General features: G+C 40.1%; 1 protein-coding gene across 2 annotated transcripts in view; it reads right to left on the bottom strand.

Annotated features, from left to right (window-relative positions):
- Positions 1–24539, bottom strand: part of CLIC5 (chloride intracellular channel 5) — a 71639-nt gene that overhangs the window by 14225 nt on the left and 32875 nt on the right. For both annotated transcript variants that reach the window (XM_010584299.1, XM_010584300.1), the window contains exons 2-4: positions 9923–10032; positions 9465–9590; positions 8009–8115 (exon numbers count right to left, since the gene is read on the bottom strand). In XM_010584299.1, the coding sequence (XP_010582601.1) occupies positions 8009–8115; positions 9465–9590; positions 9923–10032 (343 nt within the window). The remainder of the gene's footprint in view (positions 1–8008; positions 8116–9464; positions 9591–9922; positions 10033–24539) is intronic.

The following is a 24539-nucleotide window of genomic DNA, read 5'->3' as shown; positions in this document are numbered from 1 at the left end:
AACATTGATTTTCATTTATGTCTCATTCTTCTCTTCCCTGTTATTTGATGAAGAACATTTGCATGCATAAAACAAAAAATCTGTTTTGGGAAAAACAGATTCTGGGCCAATCCTTCTCCCTTTGAAGTCATCAACAGTTTTGCAAACTGACTTCCAGGAGCCAGGCACTGGGCTCTGTCATGTGATAACTTGCTCTAGAATTCCTAAATATAAGCCTGTGAACAATCCTCACAGGACAATAAGACCAGTTGGGTGCTTAAATCTGGACATTTGCTTATTTAAGACTTGGACACTTTACTAAGACCATAACTTCATCTAAGTCCTTGCTGTGGGGAACATACTTCAGATGCAGCAAGTATATTGCAACGAGGGGAGTTACCCACTAGTGCGAAACCATAGAGCAATGAAGTTAAAACTCAATTCTAAATAATAATGTAATTTAGGCCTCTCATTCCAGCAGTGAGGCGCTTAATTCCTCCCAGGACTGCTGCCGCCAGATTGCTCTAATCCACTTCCAGCTGTGCTACTGCTCCTGTGTGTGAGCATGGAAGCTCGGCTGGGAAACAGAACAAAGCATCCCAGTAAAGCCAGCAGCACTTGGAGGAATATTCAAACACACAGGGGAAATAATTCCCTCTTAAAGAAGAGCATCTGCCAACTAGTTCCCATTGCAAGTATTTTAGTCTAGGCCTGGCCTGTGCATATAAGCCCTGATTCAACAAAGACTTGAGAACATGCCTTAATTTGAGCATATCATTAACCTCGTTGACTTCAGCATACATGATCAACTGTTTTTTAGGGGTTTGCATATTCTGTGTCTTGAACTTATATAAATATATGTATATTCTTTCATTTTTTTCTCTCCCTCTCTATGATATGCTATGGCTTCAAAGCTACTTCAGCACAGATGTGTCAGAAAATTATGTCTGCTAATGCATTAATTGTAAATATTTATTCTTCCTGGAATGGCTGCATCTAAGACTGCTAATCAGGCATACCAAGTCCCTGCCTTGGAGGGCTTGCAGTCTGATCACATCTGGACTTACACAGAGTTTTAGTTTTGCATTGTTTTCAAATAGTATTTTTCACATTTCAATCAGGAAATCTTCATACCTTAATTAGCAGGGTCTTAGAAGAAGGAAAGAAACCTAAATGATAGGAAAGTTCAGAAACATTCCCTAGTAAGGTACATATTTCTGAGATTAAGATGATGGTTTGTCATAATTTTAGAGAACTGAAAACCTCTTCCTTCCAATGGCATAAAATTTCAGTTCTTAGTTTTGGCAGGTCAAAAGATATAGGTCCTTAAAGCTGTCACTGGTACCAGACAGAATATTGATGGCTCCGGGCCTCCAGCCAGCATGATTTTGAGGAGAACTTTCAAAAAGTTATTTCTCAAGCAAACTTATTTTGCAAACTACTGTTTCTGAGCATTTTAGAATCAGTCTTTGATTACTGGGCAGAAAGCAGATAAAGCAATTTAGGAGAGATGATAAATGCAACTTGTGGCACTACTTAACAAGTTAGCACACAGCTATCACCACTGTTTTAGTGGTCTTTATATGTGTGTTTTTATAAAGAGACAGAGTGGAGAACAGTTTTATTAACATATCATGAGTGAGTTATATGGGTCATCCCAAATGAATGGCAATAAAAGCTTTATATCACACTCACCAACATGTATTTGGTACTTTATGTGCCACAAATGTTGCAGAAAAGCTATTTTACATATGTTTTAAAGACTAGGTATTTTTTATATTAGGCCCGGTTTTGTAAAGCTGCCAGGCACTTTAGCTACTGCAAGCCCAACAGTATTCAGCTCAGAGGGAGCCATAAAAAATTGTTTAAAATGTTCTGAAATAAGTTTTTTGTGCTTCAAAATGCCAAAGTTAAAGATCTGCCATCCTGATATGTTCCATCACAAAGCAAGTCCTTTTCTCTAAAACTATTTTAAAAGCTATTTCTAGTCCTTCCTGGTTGCACGGCAGAGAAAATTTAATATCGTCATAGCATAGGACAAGTTGTGACTCGTGCTGGGCCTTGGACAGGTGTGGGTTTTTGTAGTGGAAAAGGGAAATTCTGCAACTGAAGAAGGAAAAAATTTAGTTGCAAGTTGATACACAGACATCACACACACACATACATGTATTTATACCTACATATTTATATGGCTCCTTGAAAATCTGTGCAAAAAGCATAAAGCATTAATGTTGGTCCTGGATTAGAGCCTGATCCAAGATCCCTGTCACAGGAAACTCCCCATCGATACAAGGACATTCAAACAGCTTTTAAAACTTGCTCTGTTAAAGTCAAGAGGAGCTTTGCCAGGAACTTTGCTGAGCACAGGGTGAAGCCTTTAGGCACAGAATAGGCCAGAAGGATCAAAGACTTAGGACAAGCTGTATCACGTTCACAGTTATAATCTGACCCCTTTGGATGTGAGAAGCCAGGCTGGAAGGAAGAGAAGTGACCCCGAGCCCTTCCCCACCAAGCACGGAGATGCTTTGGGAACATATGTTTTGCTCTCCTACACCGACCTGCTGCTGGAGACCAGACCAGACCAGACCACGCTGGTCAGGACGACACGGGCTGGCCCACAACATCAAGAAGCTCCTGCCCCAGCCACGTCCATCAGCTCAGGTGCCACAAAGGGTCTGCACCACAGAGCTGTTATTACTGTAAATATTCCACGTAGGTTTTTGGCGTGAACTGATTTTCTGCTTGTTTAAGGAGGCACGCGACAGTTTCTAGAAAGGATCAGAGCACACCATTCAGCCTGTGCACATACCTATACTGTGGGTCTGACTCTCTTCTTAGCAGGAGCAACTCCACAGCATAAAACTGATGTAGGCCTGTTTTAATTCCAGCCCTATGTGTGCGTGTGCATATCTACTGTATACATACGTACACAGCACACGAAGAGAGACATTTCCCACCTCACACACTTAACCACAAAGTGTGATGTAGCTACTGAAAGAGGTGAATGGCGTTTAATCACATGTAAGTTAATGATTTAAATGCGCTTTTATTTTTGGCCTCTTGATGTAAATCCAAACCAGACAAGCGGAGTCCTCTGGTCAGACGGCTGGAAATTCCTCTGCATGAAATCATGTTGGTGGTCTCCCGGCTCAGTGCCTTCTGAAGAGCCGTACAGTGAAATATCCTTCCGTACCACTAATGAATGCGCCCACCCACACTAGAGCTGGTGCCCCCTAAGAACTCAATTCAAGAACAACTTTTTAAACTCATAAATGAAATCAAAGGGCTCATTCTATGAGCCAAAGAACTTACAATTTTAGGCGGGACAGTTAATGGGTGGTTACTATAAGTTGTCCCCTTGGTTTGCAGTATACAGTCTCGCAAGAAAAAATAACAAGCAGGATACCGAATATGTACACAGCATTCCAATTAATTAAATTTCATCCTCCTGCAATGAATACGTAAATTGTTGCTACCCTGGCTACTGTACAGAGCTTGAGTGACTTGCTCAGCATCAACCAAAGGAACCAAAGTAAACTCACAAGATCTCGGTTTACTTTCCTGTGCTCAGACAAGATCTCCTTCTAGCTATTAAACAATCACTGAGCAACCAAAACCTCTCAAATTGGCCATGAAAACTTGAGCAAGAGCATCCAGGGAATAATTTTTAAGACTACTGCCACTACACTCTCCCAAAGACTCCTCTTCTTGTGTGAACAAGCACTTGCCATTTCAAGAGCAAGCGGTGAAGCCTGGCGGCAATGGCTGGAGAACTGAAGAACCCAGTTGTGTTACCGAAGGGCGGCACGGATCTAATCCCACGATGAGGAGATGACTCCTTCAGAGAGGCCTGTTATAAAATTATCGAGTGACACGGGGGGTGGAAGGAATCAAGCCCGTTGTAATTGAACTGACTTGAAATAATAAATGCACACACTTTCTTTAAACACAGCTTGCCACATCCTGAGAATCTGGAATCAATTCCTTCCCTTTCAAGACGCTTAAAAGTGGTGGGACTTTGATATGGCATGAGCATGTTTGCTTCTGGGCTTACAGCCCTCACCAGCCCATTCCAAACCTTTCAACGTTTTTATATTATAAGACAGAAAAGTTAGGAAAACAAAGACAGAAAAAAAGAATCAGAAATTCAGGGAACTATTAAATCAGGGCAGCCTAGCTGCCAAATACCTTTGGTAAGTAAATGAATCATGATCAATAACATATTGCCATACAGACTTACAGGAGAAGGTTATCACCTGTTTCTGTGCCAGGCATGAAACATAACGGTGTGTGGCTAATGAAGTACTGCATGAATCCAGAAAAAAAGTACCATTTTTCTCTGTAACGTTAAAGCATTTTACTTCAAAGTAATTTTAACTCATCCAGAAAAAACATGATTTTTTCCATGAAAACTTTGTCAAAATCGATAGGTTACTATGAAACACTTCACTTGTGACGATGTTGCATTTGTAAGAGGAAACTGTCTTGATAGAAGGAAACCTGTTTTGTTATGGGGGTGTTTCAGCCCTGATTGTAAAGCTGCTTGCTTTATATATTCACATATTTGCCAGCAGAGGGTATCACAATCTTAGAAACAAACAGACATATGTATCATCGTGTCTATTCATTTACATGCAAAATTCAGACACATACTAAACCAAGAAATTACAAATCTCGTTTTCTTCAGTAACTTTTCCACTATTGGGGGGGGAAAAATATCATTTAGCTACTTAAAGGCTACAGACTCTGTTGTCAGTGCCATCTCACCACCTCTCTCACGATAGGAAACATTGCAATGACATAGCCAAGTGATGGCACCACTTGAAGTCTGAAATTGTTCCATGACCCTGGCTGTAAACCCTTCTGGGAGGAACACCAGCTTGGGCTTATCTTTGGTGTGCATTAGGTTCTCATTCATTCTCACATCCAGTATCCTCATACTGCATAAATCTCGTTAATTACCCCAACCACTTCACGGCACTTTTCTGCAAAAATGTAATAGCCACAGGCTGTAGTGAGAGCTCATGTTACGTAGACCGCATGATCTCTGCTAAACCACTATGCTACGAAGAATGATCATATATAATCACACCTAACCCACACTTCTCACAGCTAGAGATAGGCTGATGCTACAAACTCCCAGCCTGATATCCCACGCATTAATGAATTCGCCTCCCTGACTCCCAAGTTAAGAGAACATAATTTAAACAACCTGATGTTTGGTGCTTTAGCTTACTTGGTATTCAGCACTCCCCTATTCCCAACTAAAATAAATTAAAATTATTTTTTATGTAACAGTCTGGGTTCTCCATTCTATTTTGGATTTATTAACAAGTTTTTTTCTATTTGTGTATTTTGATCATGTGCAACTGATGTCCTGGTCACTGGTGCAGCTTTCCAGATTAACCCAAGCACTTGAGTCAGCTGGAGCTAGGAGCAGGTATAGAGGATGACTATGAGACATGTGTTACCTTTATCTGAGAGCTGGGGTGTATAGGAACCATTTAAGATAACCACGAGCAGCAATCTTTGTTCTCATATGCTCATATGGAGACAGGGAAAGGGACATTCTCCTAAGTAAATAAATTTTAAGTTTATAAAATGCTTTTTATTATTACAGAACTATACACAACTACTGCTGCTGTTACACAGGAAAAACAGTGCATCAGAACCTGCTGCAAAATGACACGTACCAGATCAGGGCTAGAGCCCCAGATCCCTTTTTGATTGGTGTTGCAATTTAAAAAAATACCAAACAAAAAGAAATAGGTTCATTGGGAAATATGCATCCAGTGGTGCTGTCCTTTTTGCACATAGTCTTTTCACTGCTCAAGAAATCTAACACAACTACTTTTTAACTAACTGATTATCTGCTATCCAAACCAGCCTTCGGAATAACTGCTGCAGGTTCAGATGAGCTGGATAGGGAAGTATGTAAAATGTCTCTGGGATAAGGGAAAAGCTGTTTGTGCTTAGCCCTTGAAAACTGAAAGTCAACTACTCTGCTGAAATTGAGGTCTACTTCCCGCGTTGCGTAAGTCTGCACTGATAGTCCCAAGGACTCTGAGGTCTTCAGGTACTTTACTCCATTGTTAGAAAGAACATATAGGTACTACTTATACTCTGCTCATCTCAGCTTTATTCTCCTTGCACTGCAGCACTCCAGCTGTAGAAAATTAAGCCAGAAACTTTACTTCAGAGAGGAAAGTTGAGTATCAGTATGTTCAGAGATTGCAGTGTGTCTGGATATCACAAGAGCATGAACCAGTTAACAAAATGGAGTGAGGATGTTTGCAGGGAACAAATATTATTGCTCTCCTGCAGCTTAACGTATCTTTCCTCTATAATCTTGGTGCGCTTAATTGCCATTGGGAAGCATTTTCCTTTTATTTTCAAGAGTACCTAAATCAAGACCTTGTTAGGCAGAACTAAGGAAAACTTCCATTAATCACACTGAAGCTAGTAAAAATGTGGAGGACCGATCATGAGGGTTAGATTCCTTATCTCACAGTGGTGGATATCCGACCTTGAATTCCAGCTCTGGTTATGGCCAGATGCAGATGCCTCTAGGACAGCCATTTATTACTGGCTGGAGCTGCCAGCCCTTATGAGTCCAGGGATTTGCATATTGCAGAGTCACTGAGAAGCAACACGCTGGGATGTGGACAGATACCTGTGGCTGTTTTAGAATGCAAGGGGCAGCACAGCTGAATTTAAGATTTACAGTTGCGGAACAGACCATAAAAATTCCTTGTAAATGGCCAAGATATTTTATTTTCACCGTAACATCTATTTAGTCTAACTCTTAATTTATCTTACTTTTACAACTTCCTACAGAGGTTAGCTGAGCATCCCATTAGCATTGGACAAAAAAATAACTTTTTAGCATCTCTGAGAAATGAAGCACTATAATTATTTCCTTCTGTTAACAACACAAAAATATTAAGGAGCAGATTGTTATCTGACATAAATCATCATTTACCCATTTTCATCTCATGGGTCAGCCCCAGGCAATGAAATATAATCACACAGATGAAATCTGTGGCAGAGCTGGAACCTGAAAAAATCTAGTTTCTCTCTGAATTATATAATAGGAGCACATGGTGTTTAACGTGCCTTAGGTCTCTGTCTGTGAAACTAGTAATATAAGGCAAGATGTACACCAGTGAGTGACTGCAAATATTCTACTAAATCATCTCAAGGGATATGGCAGTGTAAATCCAGTAGCTTTCATGGAGCAACAGCAGCTTAGACTAGCTGAAGTCTTGCCTCTCTGAGGAGAAAGGAATGTGGAGAAGAAAAGCTATTTCATTAAGAAGACAGTGTAGGATGCATGTAAATATGCATGGCATCCAACTTGGGGGGCGGGTATTTCTTTTGACACACAAACATGTGAGGGAAAGTCTGGAGCTTACAGAGTGCAATTACATTTCTTAAAGTCACTTCTTTCATTTAATTACTTTATGTTTAATGTCTTGATATAACTCAGTTTATATGAGCAAATTAGGTATAACAGCATAACATGATCATGAGATAAGCGGGCCAAGAGTCTGATGACCACATCTAACAAATTACGAAGGGTCAGGGCATAAGTTGCTCTCACCCAGTCATTCACTGCTAAATTTTTAGTACTAGCATGGTTTTGGGTCCAGTCAACACACAGTCCTCTAAGCAGTGCCTGGGCAGAGCAAAGAAGGTAGCATGGGCCACCAGCCACTTCTAGTAAGCAGTATGGGATCCTGTTCTGGAGAGGAAGCTGGGCTGTATGGACAGGAGCCATGTCCTGACAGTTGGTAAAGGGGCTGCTAAACACTCTGTGGCCTGTTTTACTAGTATACTAGTATAGATGTAGTTAATTCAACTGTAGACATGTGTACTGAGTCCACTGAACCAACCATCTCGAACTGATCAGCAACAGTACCTGATGTCATATGAACAGAGTTTAAAATAAAATGATGGGAGAATGGCAAAATTATTCCACTTCTAAGCACACAAACTCCCTAGCACATTTGGTAACGATCCTACTCACCAGCATTGTCCTGCTGCTTGGTATTTTTGATGTATGCGGAAAATTTGGAAAAGATATCAATTCCAGCAGTGTTTGATTCCCGGTGCTTAGCAGCCAGCTTGGGGTACCTGAAAAGGGAGAAGCAGTGTGGAGAGTAACATCTTGTTACCAGCAACATAGTGATGATTACAAATACAATTTACAAGAACAAAGAAAAAAGCCCTGTACAAGGAACTGCAATTAACGCTGTCATTTATCTCAAAACAACAGCTTGGCAAGTCCTTCTTAATAATAGCTGTGTCTGTCAAGGCAGGCGTTTGGATACTTACACAGGGATGGATTCATGACAAAGGTAATGCACTGGTGCTTTATGTTACCACGATCCAAGATACAGTGGCCTTAAATCAGAAGGAAGCATAGCTTTCCAGAAAGGTGCAGAGGAGTTTGGCAGCCAGCTCGCTCTATTATGAATGGCAGTCATGTCTAATTCCCTACACTGAAAATGTGCTCCAGGATGTAATAGCAAGGCATGTTCGTATTACCCAGGTAAAGGAACATAAAGTTTTCAGTCTCTGAATTGTTTTTTATAGACATCTGGTGTAAAAGAATATATCGATTTGAAAGACCAACACAAACTAACGACTCCTACTGACTTCAGTGGTCTTGGACCACAGTATAGAAAATTTAAATATCTGATCTCTTGCCTCAGGACTGGCCTATAGCTGCTGATTCACTTGGAGGTAAAACACTCCATAAGGAACCAAGCCAATTTTCATTGATTCATAGATTTTAAGGTCCAAATCACAAGCCAACAATTTTTTTTCCCCCATTATCCTTGTATTAAGTCCAAAATGTTTGACTAACTAAGGCATATCTGGTAAATCTAAAACTTTCCTTGGTAGCTTGTTCCAATGGTTAATCATTCATACTCAAAAAATCTGTGCCTTATTTCTGATCTGAATTAGTTTGGTTATAACTTCCAGTCATGGGCTCTTGTCATTTCTTGACTAGAATAATGAGCACTTTTCTGCCTCCAGAGCCTCTCATACTCTGTAATCAGTTCCCCTTCCAACCTTTCTAATACACCACACAGCTCAGAAACCTCCAGTTTTTCACTGTAAAATGCTTTTCCTGGCACAGATATTTTGTGTGGCAATTCTCGGCATCTATTCCAAGTTATTTTTAGCTTTGTAAAATGTGGACACCAGACCCCTACAAAATTTTTCTAGAATTGGTCTCCTTAATTCTGCATACAAGGGCATCCTGAAATGTGTACAGAGAAAACATTCTGCAGTTATTAGTCATACAAGTAACCTTCACACATGGAAGTCATCTCACTGAAGCCAGCAAGTTTCATAAATAAATATTACTCCTGTAAGTAAAGATTGTAGGAGGGAGTGCTTTTTAGGAACTTCTCTTAGGACATCTTTCATTCCTAGGAAATGGAATATTGACTGAAAAAATCCCAAGTTCTTACTTTGGAGGTGCAAGAGTCTCTTCCAAGAATTCCTCAATCTTGTTAACATCTGTCTTGACTTCTCCATTAAAAGTCAAGAAAGGTGGGTGGGTCCCAGGAGCCAGATTGTGTAGGTCAGCTGGCTTTCTGCAGAGAGAGAAAAAGTAATGAAATCGCTAATCTTTATGGTCAGGTAGTTTCACAGATATTTATAGTTCCTACAAAATCAGTTTGCCCTTCTTTTTTTTTCCTGTAGTTTGTGGTTAGAAGACTTTGAAACTACCCCAAGTACCCTGTTTAATATAAAAACATTCCACAAGTGAAAAAAAAAAAGAAAACCAAACCTGAATCCCAACTATTTTGTTGTGCACCACAGACTTTCTAGGCTAGATACAAATCTGATTGAACTTGGTTGGGCCTTTCAGTAGGGCAAACACTAGATCATATAACTATTTTCAATTAAAGTGAACAATTTTTACCTTTTCAGGTCAACAGTGGTGACGTTGAACACAACTCCTTTGAGCCACAGGATCATGAAGAGACGCTGGGAGAACGGGCAGTTCCCAATGCTTTCTCCATCTATACCAGCCTGAGGGATGGAAAGAGAGGAAAAATAGATTTCAGACTTGTTAGTCACTTACCTCCCTCAAGATGGAAAATTGGATGTTGAAAGAAAAATAGCCAGTTTAAAAATAACCAGCAGTGCCGGTTATTTAATATAGTTTATCATCAACACAAGAATGGAGTTACTCCAGGATTCAGCCTTCATCAGGAGCTTGAGAAAGCAAACTGGTGCCTCTCCTGAGGGCAGCTCTGGGTAAAGGAGGTGTTTCCCTTGCTGATGGCAAGCAACATCCAGGAGATTGTATATTCTTTCAATTATTTTCATCCCTACAGGACTGCCTGCTTCATGGACATGCTTGAGAACTCAGGACAGGTTTTCTGCTCTATTTAAGTCTGTGGAGTGCAGCTTATATCAGCTCAAGATCTGCTTCACTGTTTTACTATCCAAAATATGGACTTTCAGATCTAGATTTAAACCCAAGCACTCCAGACATTCACTCCTTCATGTTCATATCCACTAAAGCAACAGCCTCTGACACAAACGACCAGATCCAGACAGAAATCTCCATCCGAATCCTTCCAAGGTTCAAGGCAGATTTCAGCCACTGCATTCAGTCTGTTCCTATCTCTAGTACCTAATGAGTTGCCTACAAACCACTACAAAACAATAAAAAAACTGCTAGTGTTAGCATTGAGGAAAGAGCCTATTTTTTCCTCTAAAAATTTATGGTCCTTAGCCATGCAAATTCTGACTTTGAGCCATGGAGGGATACAAATAACACTAGCTGAACTGAGCCAAAGCTGTGTCCAAGGACAACATCCTTCTACAATAATTACGCTTGTGGCCAAAGCTTTCAGGACGATAATGGTTTTGATAGATTTCCATTTTAATTTGTGGTACCATTGTGTTTAAAAGATTCTTATAATCCTGGTGAAGCAACCAACCTTCCGCTGTTGACCCACATGGGTTGCATAACTGTATTTTAAGCACACAGTGTGTGACCGAAAATGGCTGATGAAAGAGCTAAGCAAATACATGCCCTTTTCATTTGGAGAAAACGTTACATTACTCTGTTTGCTCTCATAAATTTTATCTTATTGATATTCAAGATGTGAGGTAGCATTTATCTGTCTTAACGAAGGAATCACTTCTAATCATCGCAGTTCTGTGAAGCATTCACAGCACAACTAGAAACATTTTGAGATGTGTCCAGTTGCTACAAACTCAGGCCTTGCATGTGAGATGTTTAGCTGAAAGATTTTCTGGTAAGCCTCGTGAATCTTTCTCATGTATCGAACGCAGCTTTTGATGATTCTGGGTTTATGAACAAATTCCACGATTCCTATCCACCAAAACATGGAGAGAGTGTGGATTCAAGGCTTGGAGATACCCGTCGTAAAGTTTAGGGCTATGTAAAGAGGTTTTCTATGGGTTCAGATTTGGTTTCAAACACTCAGACTTTAGAGGTATTTGGATATGGGGGTACGGTTTGTCTGAAGTTACGGATCAGCAATATGCCTGGCACATGGCATATGCAAGAATCAGCAAACAATGTGGGTGAAAGAGTGGTATGGCATGAGGATGAGCAAGAGAAAATGCATTTTCCCATCTGCCTGAGGTGTGAGTAGCCTAGTTCTGAAAAATTTTATTTATTAAATAGTTAGCTCTGTTCCACAAATTTCATGGCAAAACAACAACAATGTTGCCATGGGAATACCAGGCACCACTGTATTACATGCAATAATTACTGTAAAGTGACATTCGTTGATTTGGCTTTGGCTTGTTAAACCATTGCCAAGAACGTTTAACTTCTTACCCTTCCTGGAAAGAGTCAAGTGCTATAGAAGAAAACAGAGATACGACACCAAATTTCCCCTTGGCTTTTTGACCATCTCAGTCATAATCATATCCTTCATAATGGAGTTGGCTAACTGAGTCTACACACAATATATTACAAACCTAAAATTTGAAGAAAAACAGATTGACTGAATTAGAGGGCAAAAGAGTGCAGACAGAAGGGCTGATTCTCATCCTACCTTCTCTGGATTTACTTTGGCTTATTAATTCATTGAGTCTGATTCACTCTTCACCTGACTCCCTTCAAAGCGAGTGTAAAACCCTGGTTTGCCAAGTCCTGCAAACACCTTGCGAGCAAAGGGGTCTTGTCTCACAATAACATGCAAAGCTCCAGCCCTCCTACAGATCTCCATCCTGCGTGGAGGCAATCTCCTGCCTGTCCTCATCACCCACTTCTTGTGCTGCAAGTAACAGTTTCATCTTTTTCAGGAGAGAGAGTCAGGGAGACCATTTCCCTGCTCTCCTCAATTATATATTCTCATACAAAGCTTAAGGGTTACCCAGATCTGCATCTTTTTACACGTTCTCTGTCCTGCAAGGCAATGGTGAAAAGCTCTCTCAAGACCAGAGAGGACAAAAGCGGGGACAGAGCAGCTGAACGGCAAGGAAGAAACAGAAGTGATGAGTTGTATGAGGCTAAGCAAGACAGAAGTCACTGGGGACAGGAGAAAGATGTGAAGTCTGCAATAAACGAGATTCACTTGGAGATGAAAAATAAAATTCTGTAGGTCAAACGAGGCCTCCAGCAGCCCCAAATGGTCAAAATATCTTCCCAACACTTTCAAAAGAGTGGGAAACATTAATCGCTAGAGACACATTGGGAATAGACAGAGGAAATTCCAGAAACAAAAGATAAACTAAAGAAAAAGTACGGTATGATCTCTGTTCAAAGCTCCTGGATCTGGAAGCCTGGCTCATGATTTGGGTGGAGTCTGACTCATGGGTTTTGATCTCATGTGACTGGGCATAACTGAAAATGCTACCACAAATCACAAGGCAAACTGGTGACAGAGGAGGGAACAGAAACAAAATCTCCCCAGCAACACAATTTATCCATTAAATTCAGCTCTTTTTCTGCAGAAATTATAGGCAAGGCTCTGTTGGTTTTGTGAATCTTTTCTCATTGCTTCTAACAGCAGTCAGTAATTCAATGTTCAGCACTCAGAAAGAGCAAAACCTTAGTAGGTAACAACTTCAAAGGCTTATCAGAGTGTCTTGAGATCCCTTGTGAAGTCTATTAACTACCAGGAGGTGATGAAGAAGAATAGAGAACTTCCCAGGCTTAGTCACTCTTAGTTTCAAAGAGAAACAGCTTGCTTAAAGCACCCCAGTAGTGTCTAAATACAAGCCTATTATATATCTGTCCAAGGTTAAGGGCTCAGAAATGCAGGAATTAAATAATACCTTCATCAAGATCAAGAACTCAAACAGTGGATGGAAAGAAAAGAACAAATAATTGACAAACTAGAGAAACACCATTTATCCCTGCTGTTACTCACAAATGAGCACAAAAGCTTTCTCACGTAGCTTCCCTGAAGCACAGCAAAGTGATCAAGCAGTTATAAAAAAGAGCAAGTTGATGATATATGCACTCTCCCTGCCAGTAACACCAGGTATTTCTGATTTAGTGATTGCAACTAGGGATAGACTTGAGGCTTTGTGGGCACTAGGATCAAGGAAATAGAGTTTCTAAAGTCCACTATAAGTCCCAAAGCTGTGAAAGGGTTTCAGACCTTCCCTCCCCATATGGAGAAGAACCTCACCTGAAAAGGCAAATTCCCAGAGTGACTGTGGAAGAGTAAAACTGATTTGAGGATTTGCTGGGTGATACTCTTTGGCCAATGCTCATCCCACTGAAATTTAATTGAGATGTTTAAGGGAAGGTCTCCTGTGCGGGCAAGGCCAAGATGCACATCCAAAAGATGAATCTGGCCACCTTTCACTTTGATTGAATCCGACAAGTGCCTGAATTTAGGTGGGATGAATGCAGACCCCAGCAACAGAAAAGCCTGGAATTTATGGAGGCAGAATTTCTACAGAATTATTTTGGTCCATCTTGGAAACATCACTTTCTGCTCCCATTGCTTCACACAAGCTTACTTTTATTAGTTTACCTACTAATAAAATAGGCTTTTCTACTTAATCTCCACCTGTTTAGGTACTTCACACCAACTGATGAAAGGTCCTGCCCTGGAACTCAGTATAATCACATCAGGAAAATCTCACCGTCATACCAGCTGCTTGCCTCTATCCAAGTAATGGCAAGAATGAACAAGATGTTCTTCTTTATTATTTATAAGGTGCTCCTCCTTAAATACTTCAGCTATTTTTAATAAATTAATTAAAACTTAAAGATATATGCGTGCACAAGTGGGGGATGTACAGACACATTACCGAGGAAGAAAATTAAGGAGGGTTGGGGGGGGGCGGGGGGGAGAGAAAAAAAGTCTCAGTGATTTTACGAGCTTGTGCCAAGTATTTTTGTAAAGTAGCGGTAGTATCAAGAGCCTGCAACCACTGCACAGCACAGCTGAATGACGTGAACAGAGAGCTCTTCTCAAGTTCAAGCTAATACTTTGCTATAAATGAAATAACTGAAATAAACTTCCTCACTTGTTCCAAAAATACTCTAACTGGTACATGCATAGTGACTGCAATGCACACAGACAGCTATATATTAGTTTAACTAACCTTAAGTGGGGGAAAAAAAGCAAGTTTCATTTCCAGTTATTCCCAAATATAGCAGCTTTAATGAAATATACTGTCATTAATAATGACTAAGCATCTAGCTTAAAAATGGCAGTGCTGGAAAAGAGTTGCATATCGGAAAGCACTGTGTTTTTTCCAGTAAAATAATGTATTTGGTTTTACCTATTTTCTTTCTTCTTTCATTTTTCATTGCATTGAGGCCACTCTGCACAGTGGACCAGTGCTCTCTTAGACTCTGGGGTAAAGTAGGGAGATATTTTTGATGACACTAAAACACATTTCTTTTTCAAAAGGATTTTAACAAGTTAGCAAAAGCAGGCAGGCTAATTCACCTCAATGTTTCCCAGTAAGGATTAAGGAGGGATTTGATTTCATCATCCCTACAATCAAAATCTAGACTCACATTACACAAGGTTACACCTTCTGTTTTAAAATTGGGAAAGTGCCTGCCTTTTGACACTTACTCTTCTTACGCTCAGAACCCAAAGGGGAAGTGAAAATCCTATTCGAAATGCAGAGCAGGCCAGGAAATATCCTATTTATTGTGCCATTAAAAAAAAAATCTGTCTTAGTAATTATACCACACACACAATAGCACAAATCTCCATTGTAGGGAAAAATCATTGGCTGCAACATGAGATCAGACATGCCAAGGTATTGCTTTAGTAAGGATCATTTTTTTCCAGTTTCTCGTCTCTTTTCTTTCACAACTTCTCGTCCAAATGTAAAAGCCAGTAAGCTATTTGGAGTGCCACCAACGGAGACGCAAGCTAAGAAGTGTATATTCATAGAGCACCACTGGTTGGTCTCAACTAAGAAGTAAATCTTGCAGCACAAGTCCTGTGTATCACAGGACATTCTTGTTGACCGTGGCTCCGGTTCAGGAAAGCATTTAAGCATGTGCTGAAATACATCCCAATTCAGAGGAAGTATATGCTTGACTTTAAGCATGTTCTTAAGTCCTGATGATTTCAATGGGACTTAAGCACATACTTAAGTACTTTCCTGAATGGGGGCCTATAACAACAATAATGAATTTGCTGTGCAGCATTTTAACTTCATTGGACTTTTTCCGAGATTTCATTTTGCTAGGAGAAACTCTGAGCAGCAGCCTTCCAAGGGAGGGCAAGATAGAGCAGAAATATATCCCTAAGCACACACACATGGAAATGGACCATGTGCATATATGTCAAATAAAAATAGAGCATTTGCTAGAAAGACTGTCAGGGTAGTAACACAAAAAAAAAAAAAAAGGAAGTGGTGAAATTTGTTAGCCAGCTCCCCAAAAGCCAGCCAAAATGTTGTCCAAGTTTGGCATACATACAGACATATATTATAGATGCACATAAGCTTAACTTGGTCTGCACTGCTGGCCAATTTGAAGGGAGCTGGCTTGTTACACTTGGTTCAAACCGGCTGAGCAGCACGTCAGTAGAGTTGAGGATCTCCAAGGAACTGCTGTTGCACTTCTCAGATCTCTGCAGTTTTGGGAGAGATGCACTTGTACTCTTGAGACATTCAGGATTTTCAGGAGATGGAATTGCAGGTTGGAGACCCCGTGGGTTAAGACATGACAAATATTCTCTTTAGGTTTGGTAAATCATTATTTTACAACTTTTTATATTCACATGAATGGCAGCACAGGCAGGAAGGCATCAGTCATATAGGTCAGCTTCTTCGCAGGGATCCTTTCATGATGGCTTAGGATGTTCACAGTTAAGGATCGGTTGACTCAAGCTGGTCCATGCGCCTGGTGCAGAGCAGATTCCTCTGCCACATCAGCTGAGGTCCTGGTAGCAGAATAGCTATATGCACAGTGATCAACCCGCACAAGTAAGTCTCGGTTTTCCTCAAGGGCTTTGTTAGAGCCACTGGCCACTGCATATGTTCTGCATGAAATATGTTTTGCTTTGAAATATACTTTGCAATGCCTGAGAACTCCAATAAGTCACGTGCAGTTTGGATTTAGAAAACTACAGACTAGAAGCAGGTAAATAGTCTTATCACGTGAAAACGATTCATGGTATTCCATCACCTCTTCTGCTTTCTTTAAAGAACTAAAGGCATATAACTTGACAAATATCAACAGAGTAGAAAAGCACAGACTGGTCCAACACCCTAGACCAAGAAATTATTTTGTTCTCATTTATATTTGCAGAGCCCCTACTACGCCTGGAGTCCTGGTCTTTGGCTACCCCCCGCAGTCCAGCCAGAGGATGGGCAGGGTGCTGGGACCATGTAAAGCCACAAGAGCACAGGGTCCCACCGTGCAGCTCGGACTGGACTCACAGGGCTCCTGGCTGCCTGGCCACGCACCCACCAGCCAAAATTTCCTTTCAAAATTACTGACACTATTTCAGTTTCCCTCCTTGCAGAAAACCCACAGGTTCTGTTCAATAATGCTGGAAATGTTTTTTAGACTTAGAGCAATTTAGAGCAGAATCCTCATCTTCTTCAAAACCCCAAATTGTCATTCTCATCACAGATCTCGTTAGCACATTATGCACAAAGTTCTTGTGCTTCTGGACATCGTGGACTGGAAATATATATTTCCTTCTTGGCTTGACGGACAAATAGCAATCAACCCTTACACTTCTTCCTGAGCCTTTTCCAAAGCAACTGTGCTCCCATCACTCACCAGTATCATGGCACAGGATCCTGTGTACCCACATTACCCACTGGATGTAACCACAGAGAATAGCTTTTTAAAGCTTTGCTTTTGGGGGACCCTTCAATAATTCATTGTGACTGAGATGCCATAGGAACAAGAAAAGAACTCAAGAAATGACAGATATATAAGCTTAAAATATAGAAAGATACTGGAACAAACCATTAAACAGTAAGCTCACAAGCGCATGTGGAAATCTAAAGTTGACAGGAAAGACAATATGGACTTATCAGGAAAAAATGACATTAAACCACGCAAATTTTGTTCTCTGACAGGGTACCACACAGCAGGTAGGAAGGAAGCAGCAGGTATCTAGAAGCTGACTTTTGTAATGTTTCTGACATAAGCACCAGACTGCATTTTCATAAACAAAGTAGGGAAATAGGACCTGTATGAAATCTCAGCAAAGTGCTTGTATGAGTGGTTGAAAAAATACTTATAGAGTAGTAATAATCAAATTTTCTGTTAGTCTAGAAACATGTAACAGAGGTACCATAAAGGTCTACGACAAGATGAATCATATTTAATGTTTCCATTAGCAACACGGCAGAAGGAATAGAGAGAACCTTACAAAATTTCCTGACAGCAATAAGCACGGAGAAGTTATTGGTGTTGCCCAGGAGAGGAGTAGACTCCAAAGTGATGCTAAGAAGTTGGAACAAAGTGTCTGAAATCACTTAAATGGAATTTAGGAAAGTAAACCTTAAGGTATAAGATGTAAGAAGAACAAAATCTAATGTACAAATGCAGGATGGGGAATAGCTGGTGAGGCTTCGAGGATGAAGTGAAGGAGGTTTTACGTAAATCACAAACAATATGAATCATCAGTGTATGCATCTACAAGCAACAGCAACAAGATAATGCGACATACATGCGATGTTCTACACCACAGAACAGTCCTCATGCATGTATAAGACTTACAAAGAGGATGATGACCCATTGTTGTTCATGCCCACAGAGGATAGGTTTAAGTATTTTGCTTAATTTGCAACAATAAAGATTTAGGGGAAAAAAAATCCAGTGTAATTATAGGACTATTGAAACACAAAGCAGGCTTTCTAAGGGGGTTGTCTAATCCGCATTAGCGGAGGCTTTGAAGAAATCAAAAGAAAAAAGTTGGTAAAACTGGTCTCGATTTATTTCATCCTGCTGCAGAGCGGAGAAGGTGCATAGGATGTTTTAAAAATCCTTTCTAACAGTATATATTAGTGACCTTGACAATGAAGTTGTTCTTACTGTCAGTGCTAGATGCTTGGTGGCACAGACTTTTGCTTTCCTCTGACCTGCACAGGATGAAGTCTGGCCCCAGTGAAGTCCATGGGAATTTTGCCCGTGACTTTGACGGGACCAGAATTTCACTCATAGGTTTAATGGCCAGAAGGGACAATTATAATAATCTTTCCTGACCTTTTGCATAATACAAACCATAGATTTCACTCAGCCTGTAGCCAACGTCTTGTGGTTGAACTAGAACATATGTTTTGAAAGGGTTTTCAGGATAGACATATGCTAGACATAGAGTGGTAGTAAAATCCCCTCTAGTGGTGTATGTTTGCATTGCAGGGTGAAGTTCTCACTCCCGTGTAAGTCGACCACAAACATACCACTTGTAGGATTCTGCTAAAGGTAGCTAACTTGCCCCATAACTTATATATGTAATTTTTTTTCTTATCTATCAGCTGCATTTCTGTATGTGGGTTTAAGTGCTGGAAGGAACCTTAGTCACAGGATTGGGGGAGTCAGGCCACAGCAGTACTCAGAAAATCGTCACAATTTTAGTAAAAGTTAATAGAGATGCTTAAGCATCAGCTACTGCTTGGTTATCTGGATACAACGGTGCATCTCATAGGAAGAGGTAAGGACTTTGAACAAGAAAGCCACAAATCCTTTTTTAAGACAAATAAACTTGTCCTGCAACACATTCATACTGGTTAGCTATTCATGCTCTGCATATACAGAATGCAGCTCCTACATTTTGGAAGCTTATGCCTATAGGGTCATATTCTGGTTTTGGCCTTTTGGTGCCACAGCTATTAATGGATTATACTCTAATTCACTTGATCTAATTCCTTAACAGTCAATGTTCATACAAAATATTCCCACTGATGACAAATACTCCACCAACTTCAGTGAGAGCAGAGTCATACTTTGGATTCACTAATTTCTTTCTAATAAGTGATTAAAACCACAAGTGGTTTTATGGGCTCTGGAGAAAGAATCTGGAAATTAATCTGGTTTTGCTATTCACAAAGCACCAATTATAAGCGTTTCAAATACTGATGATTCTATATCCTGAGAGCTAATTAGAGATGTAAAAAAATCATTCCCCCAGGAAAGCTGCAGAAAATAAAATGAGAGATAGATCATTGTCAAAAGGTGTCACAGGCAATGCAAATTATAGTTAAATTATTCCTGTTTCTAGTAGAGATCAGGTGCAAATAAAGGAGTCGTTTCTCCAAAACAAGCTCTATGCAGAGCTCAGGTTCCCATTACAGTACCAGAATCCTGCATGCAGTTTTTCTCGTAAGAACTAAATCTGTGCACATCTGGAATTTGAATGCCTCTTAAAAATCTCTGAGCCAGGGACAGTAATCTGGTCATATAGTATATTCTGCAAATGATGAATTGCAGCCAAATTTCCATGCCTCTAAGCAGTGTATCGGACTAACAAATAATACCAGCAGCCAGGTGCTGAAAGTTAATACTGAACCTGAAATCAGATCCAGGGCTGAATTATTTATTGAAATTCCATGACTTTATTTGCACTATTAGAAGAGAGAGTCACTTGCAGGCACTGCAAGTAAAGGTCTGAATGGTGGGGTGCTGCTGATAAGGGCATTTAGCAGCACATCAGCTGACCCCAGCGCAGGCCATAACCTGCCCTCCATGGTCTCATTTTGTATCTTATTTAACATCATAAAAATACTGTTCATCAGTGACTTTAAATGGGATGAAAGAGCAATCAGTAACTCTCAGGAGCTATCCTGCAGTGGGCAGAACTTGTCTTTCTATCTCCTTTTGCATCTCCAAAGTTAACGGTGCTGCAGAGGGTATGAGAGAAGCTTCATCCCGAGATGCGATGAATGTTTACAACTTTCACTGAAAGCAGATCAAGTTGCATTGCAAAGGAGCACTACATTGTAGGCTAAAACTAGTCTTTGGTTTGGTGTTTGCATCATGGTATGACTTCCCAATGCAACCCACAATACCTTCAGTAAAATAATCACTTATCAATATGATATTACCAGCATTCAGACCAAGCCTTACTGCCATGAGAATACAAATGCAATATAAACAATTTAGAGAGTTTAATGTTCAGGGGATATTTTTTCACTTCTAATATTTTCTTACCTGCCAAAACTGCTGTATTTGTTCATCTCATCATTTACACAGACATACAGTCAAATTTAGCTGTTAAAGTGGGTGTTACACTACAAGGTAGTCTTTTCTGATAGCCGTCTACAAAGGAAGGGAATGCGACTTTCTCTGAGTATTTCATTAAACAAGAAAGAGAGAGCAAGTTCTGAGTTTGTAAATGTAAATACCTGCAACAAAAACAAGAGTCTAAGAGGTACACAAACAGCAAGCAAACATTCCTTGTGACTCATCTAAAAGCAAAACAATTTGCGTTTTCAATATCAAATGCTCAAAAAAAAAAAAGCAGTGATGCTTTCCAAAAGCTACTGAGAAATTTTCAGTAAGTGTGTATACTAGTAGAAGTACAATTTCCTAGTACTTTACAGTATGGAGTTCTGAAACTAATGTATGATAAATGTTGTAAATAGAAAAAATAGTTGGATCAGTGAGTGGAGTTTGGATCACATTTCTTGTCTACTTGCCATCTCAGTGCAGGATGATCTCTTAAATCTCTGTGTCTATACTGTTTGGGTCAGGTTGAAATGCTCCAGTGATGCTGCTTTACAAACTTCGCATAGGAAACAGTTTTGACAATTTTCTTGAAACACATTTTGACTTGATGCTCAGACTGAATTTCCTCTAATTTCATTTTATCCTGTTATCCAGCATAAAAAAAACCCCACACTTAATTAAGTTTAATTCAATGTTATTTATGAAAATAATAGTTACATTTCTTCCCTTTATACAAAATCGTACATAATTATGCGATTGCAATTTCTCTAGTACCTCTTCACCTTACTGTCCTCTTGCTTCTGGGATCCTTGACCATGCTGTCTATTCCCAGTATCATCTTTTTTTTTATATTCTCATCACTCCTGAGTCCCTCTCTCACCCAGGCCTCTCATGCTCCAAGTGGACCACTGTCCAAGAAGACCAGCAGTGACCCCAGCATGGTCATGCAGCAAAACTCTTCTCCAGCCTGTTCTTTCCTATCACACCTGTCTCAGAAGAAATCAGTAACTTTCTCCCCAAATGTGTCTTGCTCACTCTTCCCCCCCCCCAAAAAAATCACTTTCTTGATTTACTTTCATTTTATGCCCCTCACACTTCAGCCACATACTCTGTTCACTGGCTTCACCAACCAAGTCAGTGACAACACCACTGAAATCTGCCCCCACCTCCTGTCCCTTCCCCTGACTGTCCGCTCTACATGTCTGACATTGTCTCTCAGCTGCCTTATTCAAATTAAACAAATCCCATTTGGCAGGGTGGAAATGGAGCGTGACACAGGGATCATGCCCTGTAAATCCCCTCACCCATTTATCGTTAAGTTCATAAGAGGGTGCCACCTTCTTCTCCTCTGAAGACAGTCTCCAACCAAACTCTGTAAGTCAAATCTTTATTCTGCTTTCCTCTGGCATGACAACCCTTTCATGATCTGCAACCCTGCAGACCTAAGCACTGTTTAACACTCTTAGAAACAAGAACTTTCTCACAGTTTTTCCCCTCTCAGGCTTAAAAAATAGACAAAAAATATCACCTGAACCTTCTTGATCCTATTGTCTGTTCTAAAGGAGAATGTTCACTTAACAGTCACTAAAATATGTCACTACAGTTTAATCTGCACACTCAGGTTTGGGCTGATAGAGCTGGGGTTTGTGCTGTGATAGGAGCACGTCATACATCCTATGCCATGCTCGTGCTTCGGACCTAGATTTTATTCTAGATGGAGTAGACACAGTTTTCACAGATTTCATGCTATCAATCTACAATCTTTCTAGTCTTCTACATCACTTATATATATTTTATCTTTGCAGTTTTATATTTTATATAAACTATTTTATATTTTATACTTACAGGTTTATTTTATATTTACAGTTTGTTATGCAATCTGTTAAGAGGCATGGTTAATCTGTTTCCCAGCATGGTTAATCAATTATAATTCACACCTTACCACTTTCTGGTGCTATACTCTTAGACAGGTAATTGAGCCTAACCATCAGATCTAGAGAAGGGCTGAGTCATCTCACCCTGCTTCCTTTACAAAGTTTCTCTGGCAGCATTTTGTTTTATCCTGTGGTCCTGCTCAGGGAAGGCAGCAGTTTCCATTTGCAGGCTGTCCGAGAGCTGTTAGCCTGGACAACTGCAACCTGGAGAATGCCATTTGAACTCCATATACAAAGCACCCACCGAGAAAAGCTTATTGGAACATCCAGGTTAATGAGGTAATTGAGAAACTAGCATTTGGCAAGAGAATTTCTGAACATTTTATATACATTTGTGTACAGCTAGGCCCAGTTCACTGAAGTACCTAAGTAAGCTCTGAGGAATTAGCTATTTTGTCATGTTTACTTATAATTCTCTCTGAAATGGAGATTTTTTTCTATTATTGTGAAATGCCAAGTACAGAAGTGCTTCTTGAAAAATAACAAATACGAAGTAATCCTGTAAATTCACACTTCCAATGAAGACCTAAACATCAGTCAGCACAAAAACCCTCTTTCTGACAGCATGGCACAACATGATTACTACTGTTTGCACTCACTCTCAAAGGTCCTGGATATGGCTTTAAATAAATAAATGTTAAATAAATAAAATATTTAAATAAATAAAATATTTAAATAAATTTTAAAAAATAATCCTTGGTGCCCAGAGTTGAAAAGATGTCCAGGAGCTAATTATGCCCCTGCCACATGTGCAGACGGGGCTGGGAGCAGTGGCTGAGGTCAGGGGAGAGAGGCATTTCCTTCCCCTGAAAAAAAAAATTGACATTTCAAGGTTTGTCTCTTTGTCAGGGGAATGGGACTGCGCTTCCTCTAAGTTCCCCCCTGGTCACATCCTTCCAGACTGGAACAAATCTTCCTGCATGTATGTTCATCTGCCTTTATTACAGACTGATTAGTGAGAAGTAAGACCTATGGGGTGTTTAAAGAAATACACACTTGGAGATGAACTAAACCCCAAAAGATTACATTCATGCACTCTGAGGAGATCCTTGTGGCTTCATCTTGGAGCAGGGTGTGTGCTTAACGCAGAGGAAGCAACAGATCATTTTTGAACCTCAAACAATACTCAGCTCTAGAACTGGATCTAGAGTTTAACTGGGAGATTCAGATATATTGACTTTAAAAAGAAAAAAACTCCAAAAATTCAAAGTTAGAACACCTCAATACAAGAAAGGGCAACTCAGTAAATCAAGGCAAAAATACTATTCCTTGCCAAACTGCATGGGCAAGTCAACAGTCAGAGAAAAAAAAAGTAAATTAAAATGATCCAAATGCTGGTGAAAGTCTGAAAAAAAGGCTTAATAATGAAGGGGTTTGGAGCACTGGATCTTCTTGGCATGTCCTGAACATTTAAAAGAACTGGACACAGAAAAACAACTAAAACCGTCATTCTGAGAGATCCTATAACCTGCAAGAATATTCCATGATTCTACCCCTCTTCATCCAGGAACAGCTTTTTGAAAAAATACTATAAATAAAATAAACAAACAAAACAGGTCTCCAGCTGCACACTGAATCAGCAGCAATGGCTCATCACAAAACACAGGGCAGTGAAAGAAAATAATTTCCTCCCATGATATGCATTCGTATCTGTTTGAAGCTGCCCATTCAGCAGCTAAAAGCAAAAGGAAAGCAGTAACGCAGCGTGCCTGTTGACCCACACAAATTGAATCACAATCTAGAAAAACACCGGCAACAATAGCGATGATCCATCAGGGGCGGTTTCTCTGAATTCCACTTGTTTCGGACAATACACAGGTACAGACACGCACCAGCACCCAAACAATAGCTATATGCAGTGGGTGGCAAGGTTCAGGATGTTTATTTGGGTGTTGAAATGTTATGGGGTGGACAAGCCTGGCAATTGATATGGAGAAGCACCTGCCCGACCTGAGCATTAAGTCAGTTTTTTGTGAGGAGTTAAACCACAATGC

This window comes from Haliaeetus leucocephalus, unplaced genomic scaffold (assembly GCF_000737465.1).
Source record: "Haliaeetus leucocephalus isolate CR32 unplaced genomic scaffold, Haliaeetus_leucocephalus-4.0 Scaffold964, whole genome shotgun sequence".
NCBI lineage: Eukaryota > Metazoa > Chordata > Aves > Accipitriformes > Accipitridae > Haliaeetus > Haliaeetus leucocephalus.
Note: the sequence above shows the minus strand (reverse complement) of the source record. Positions and strands in the feature narration are given on the sequence as shown.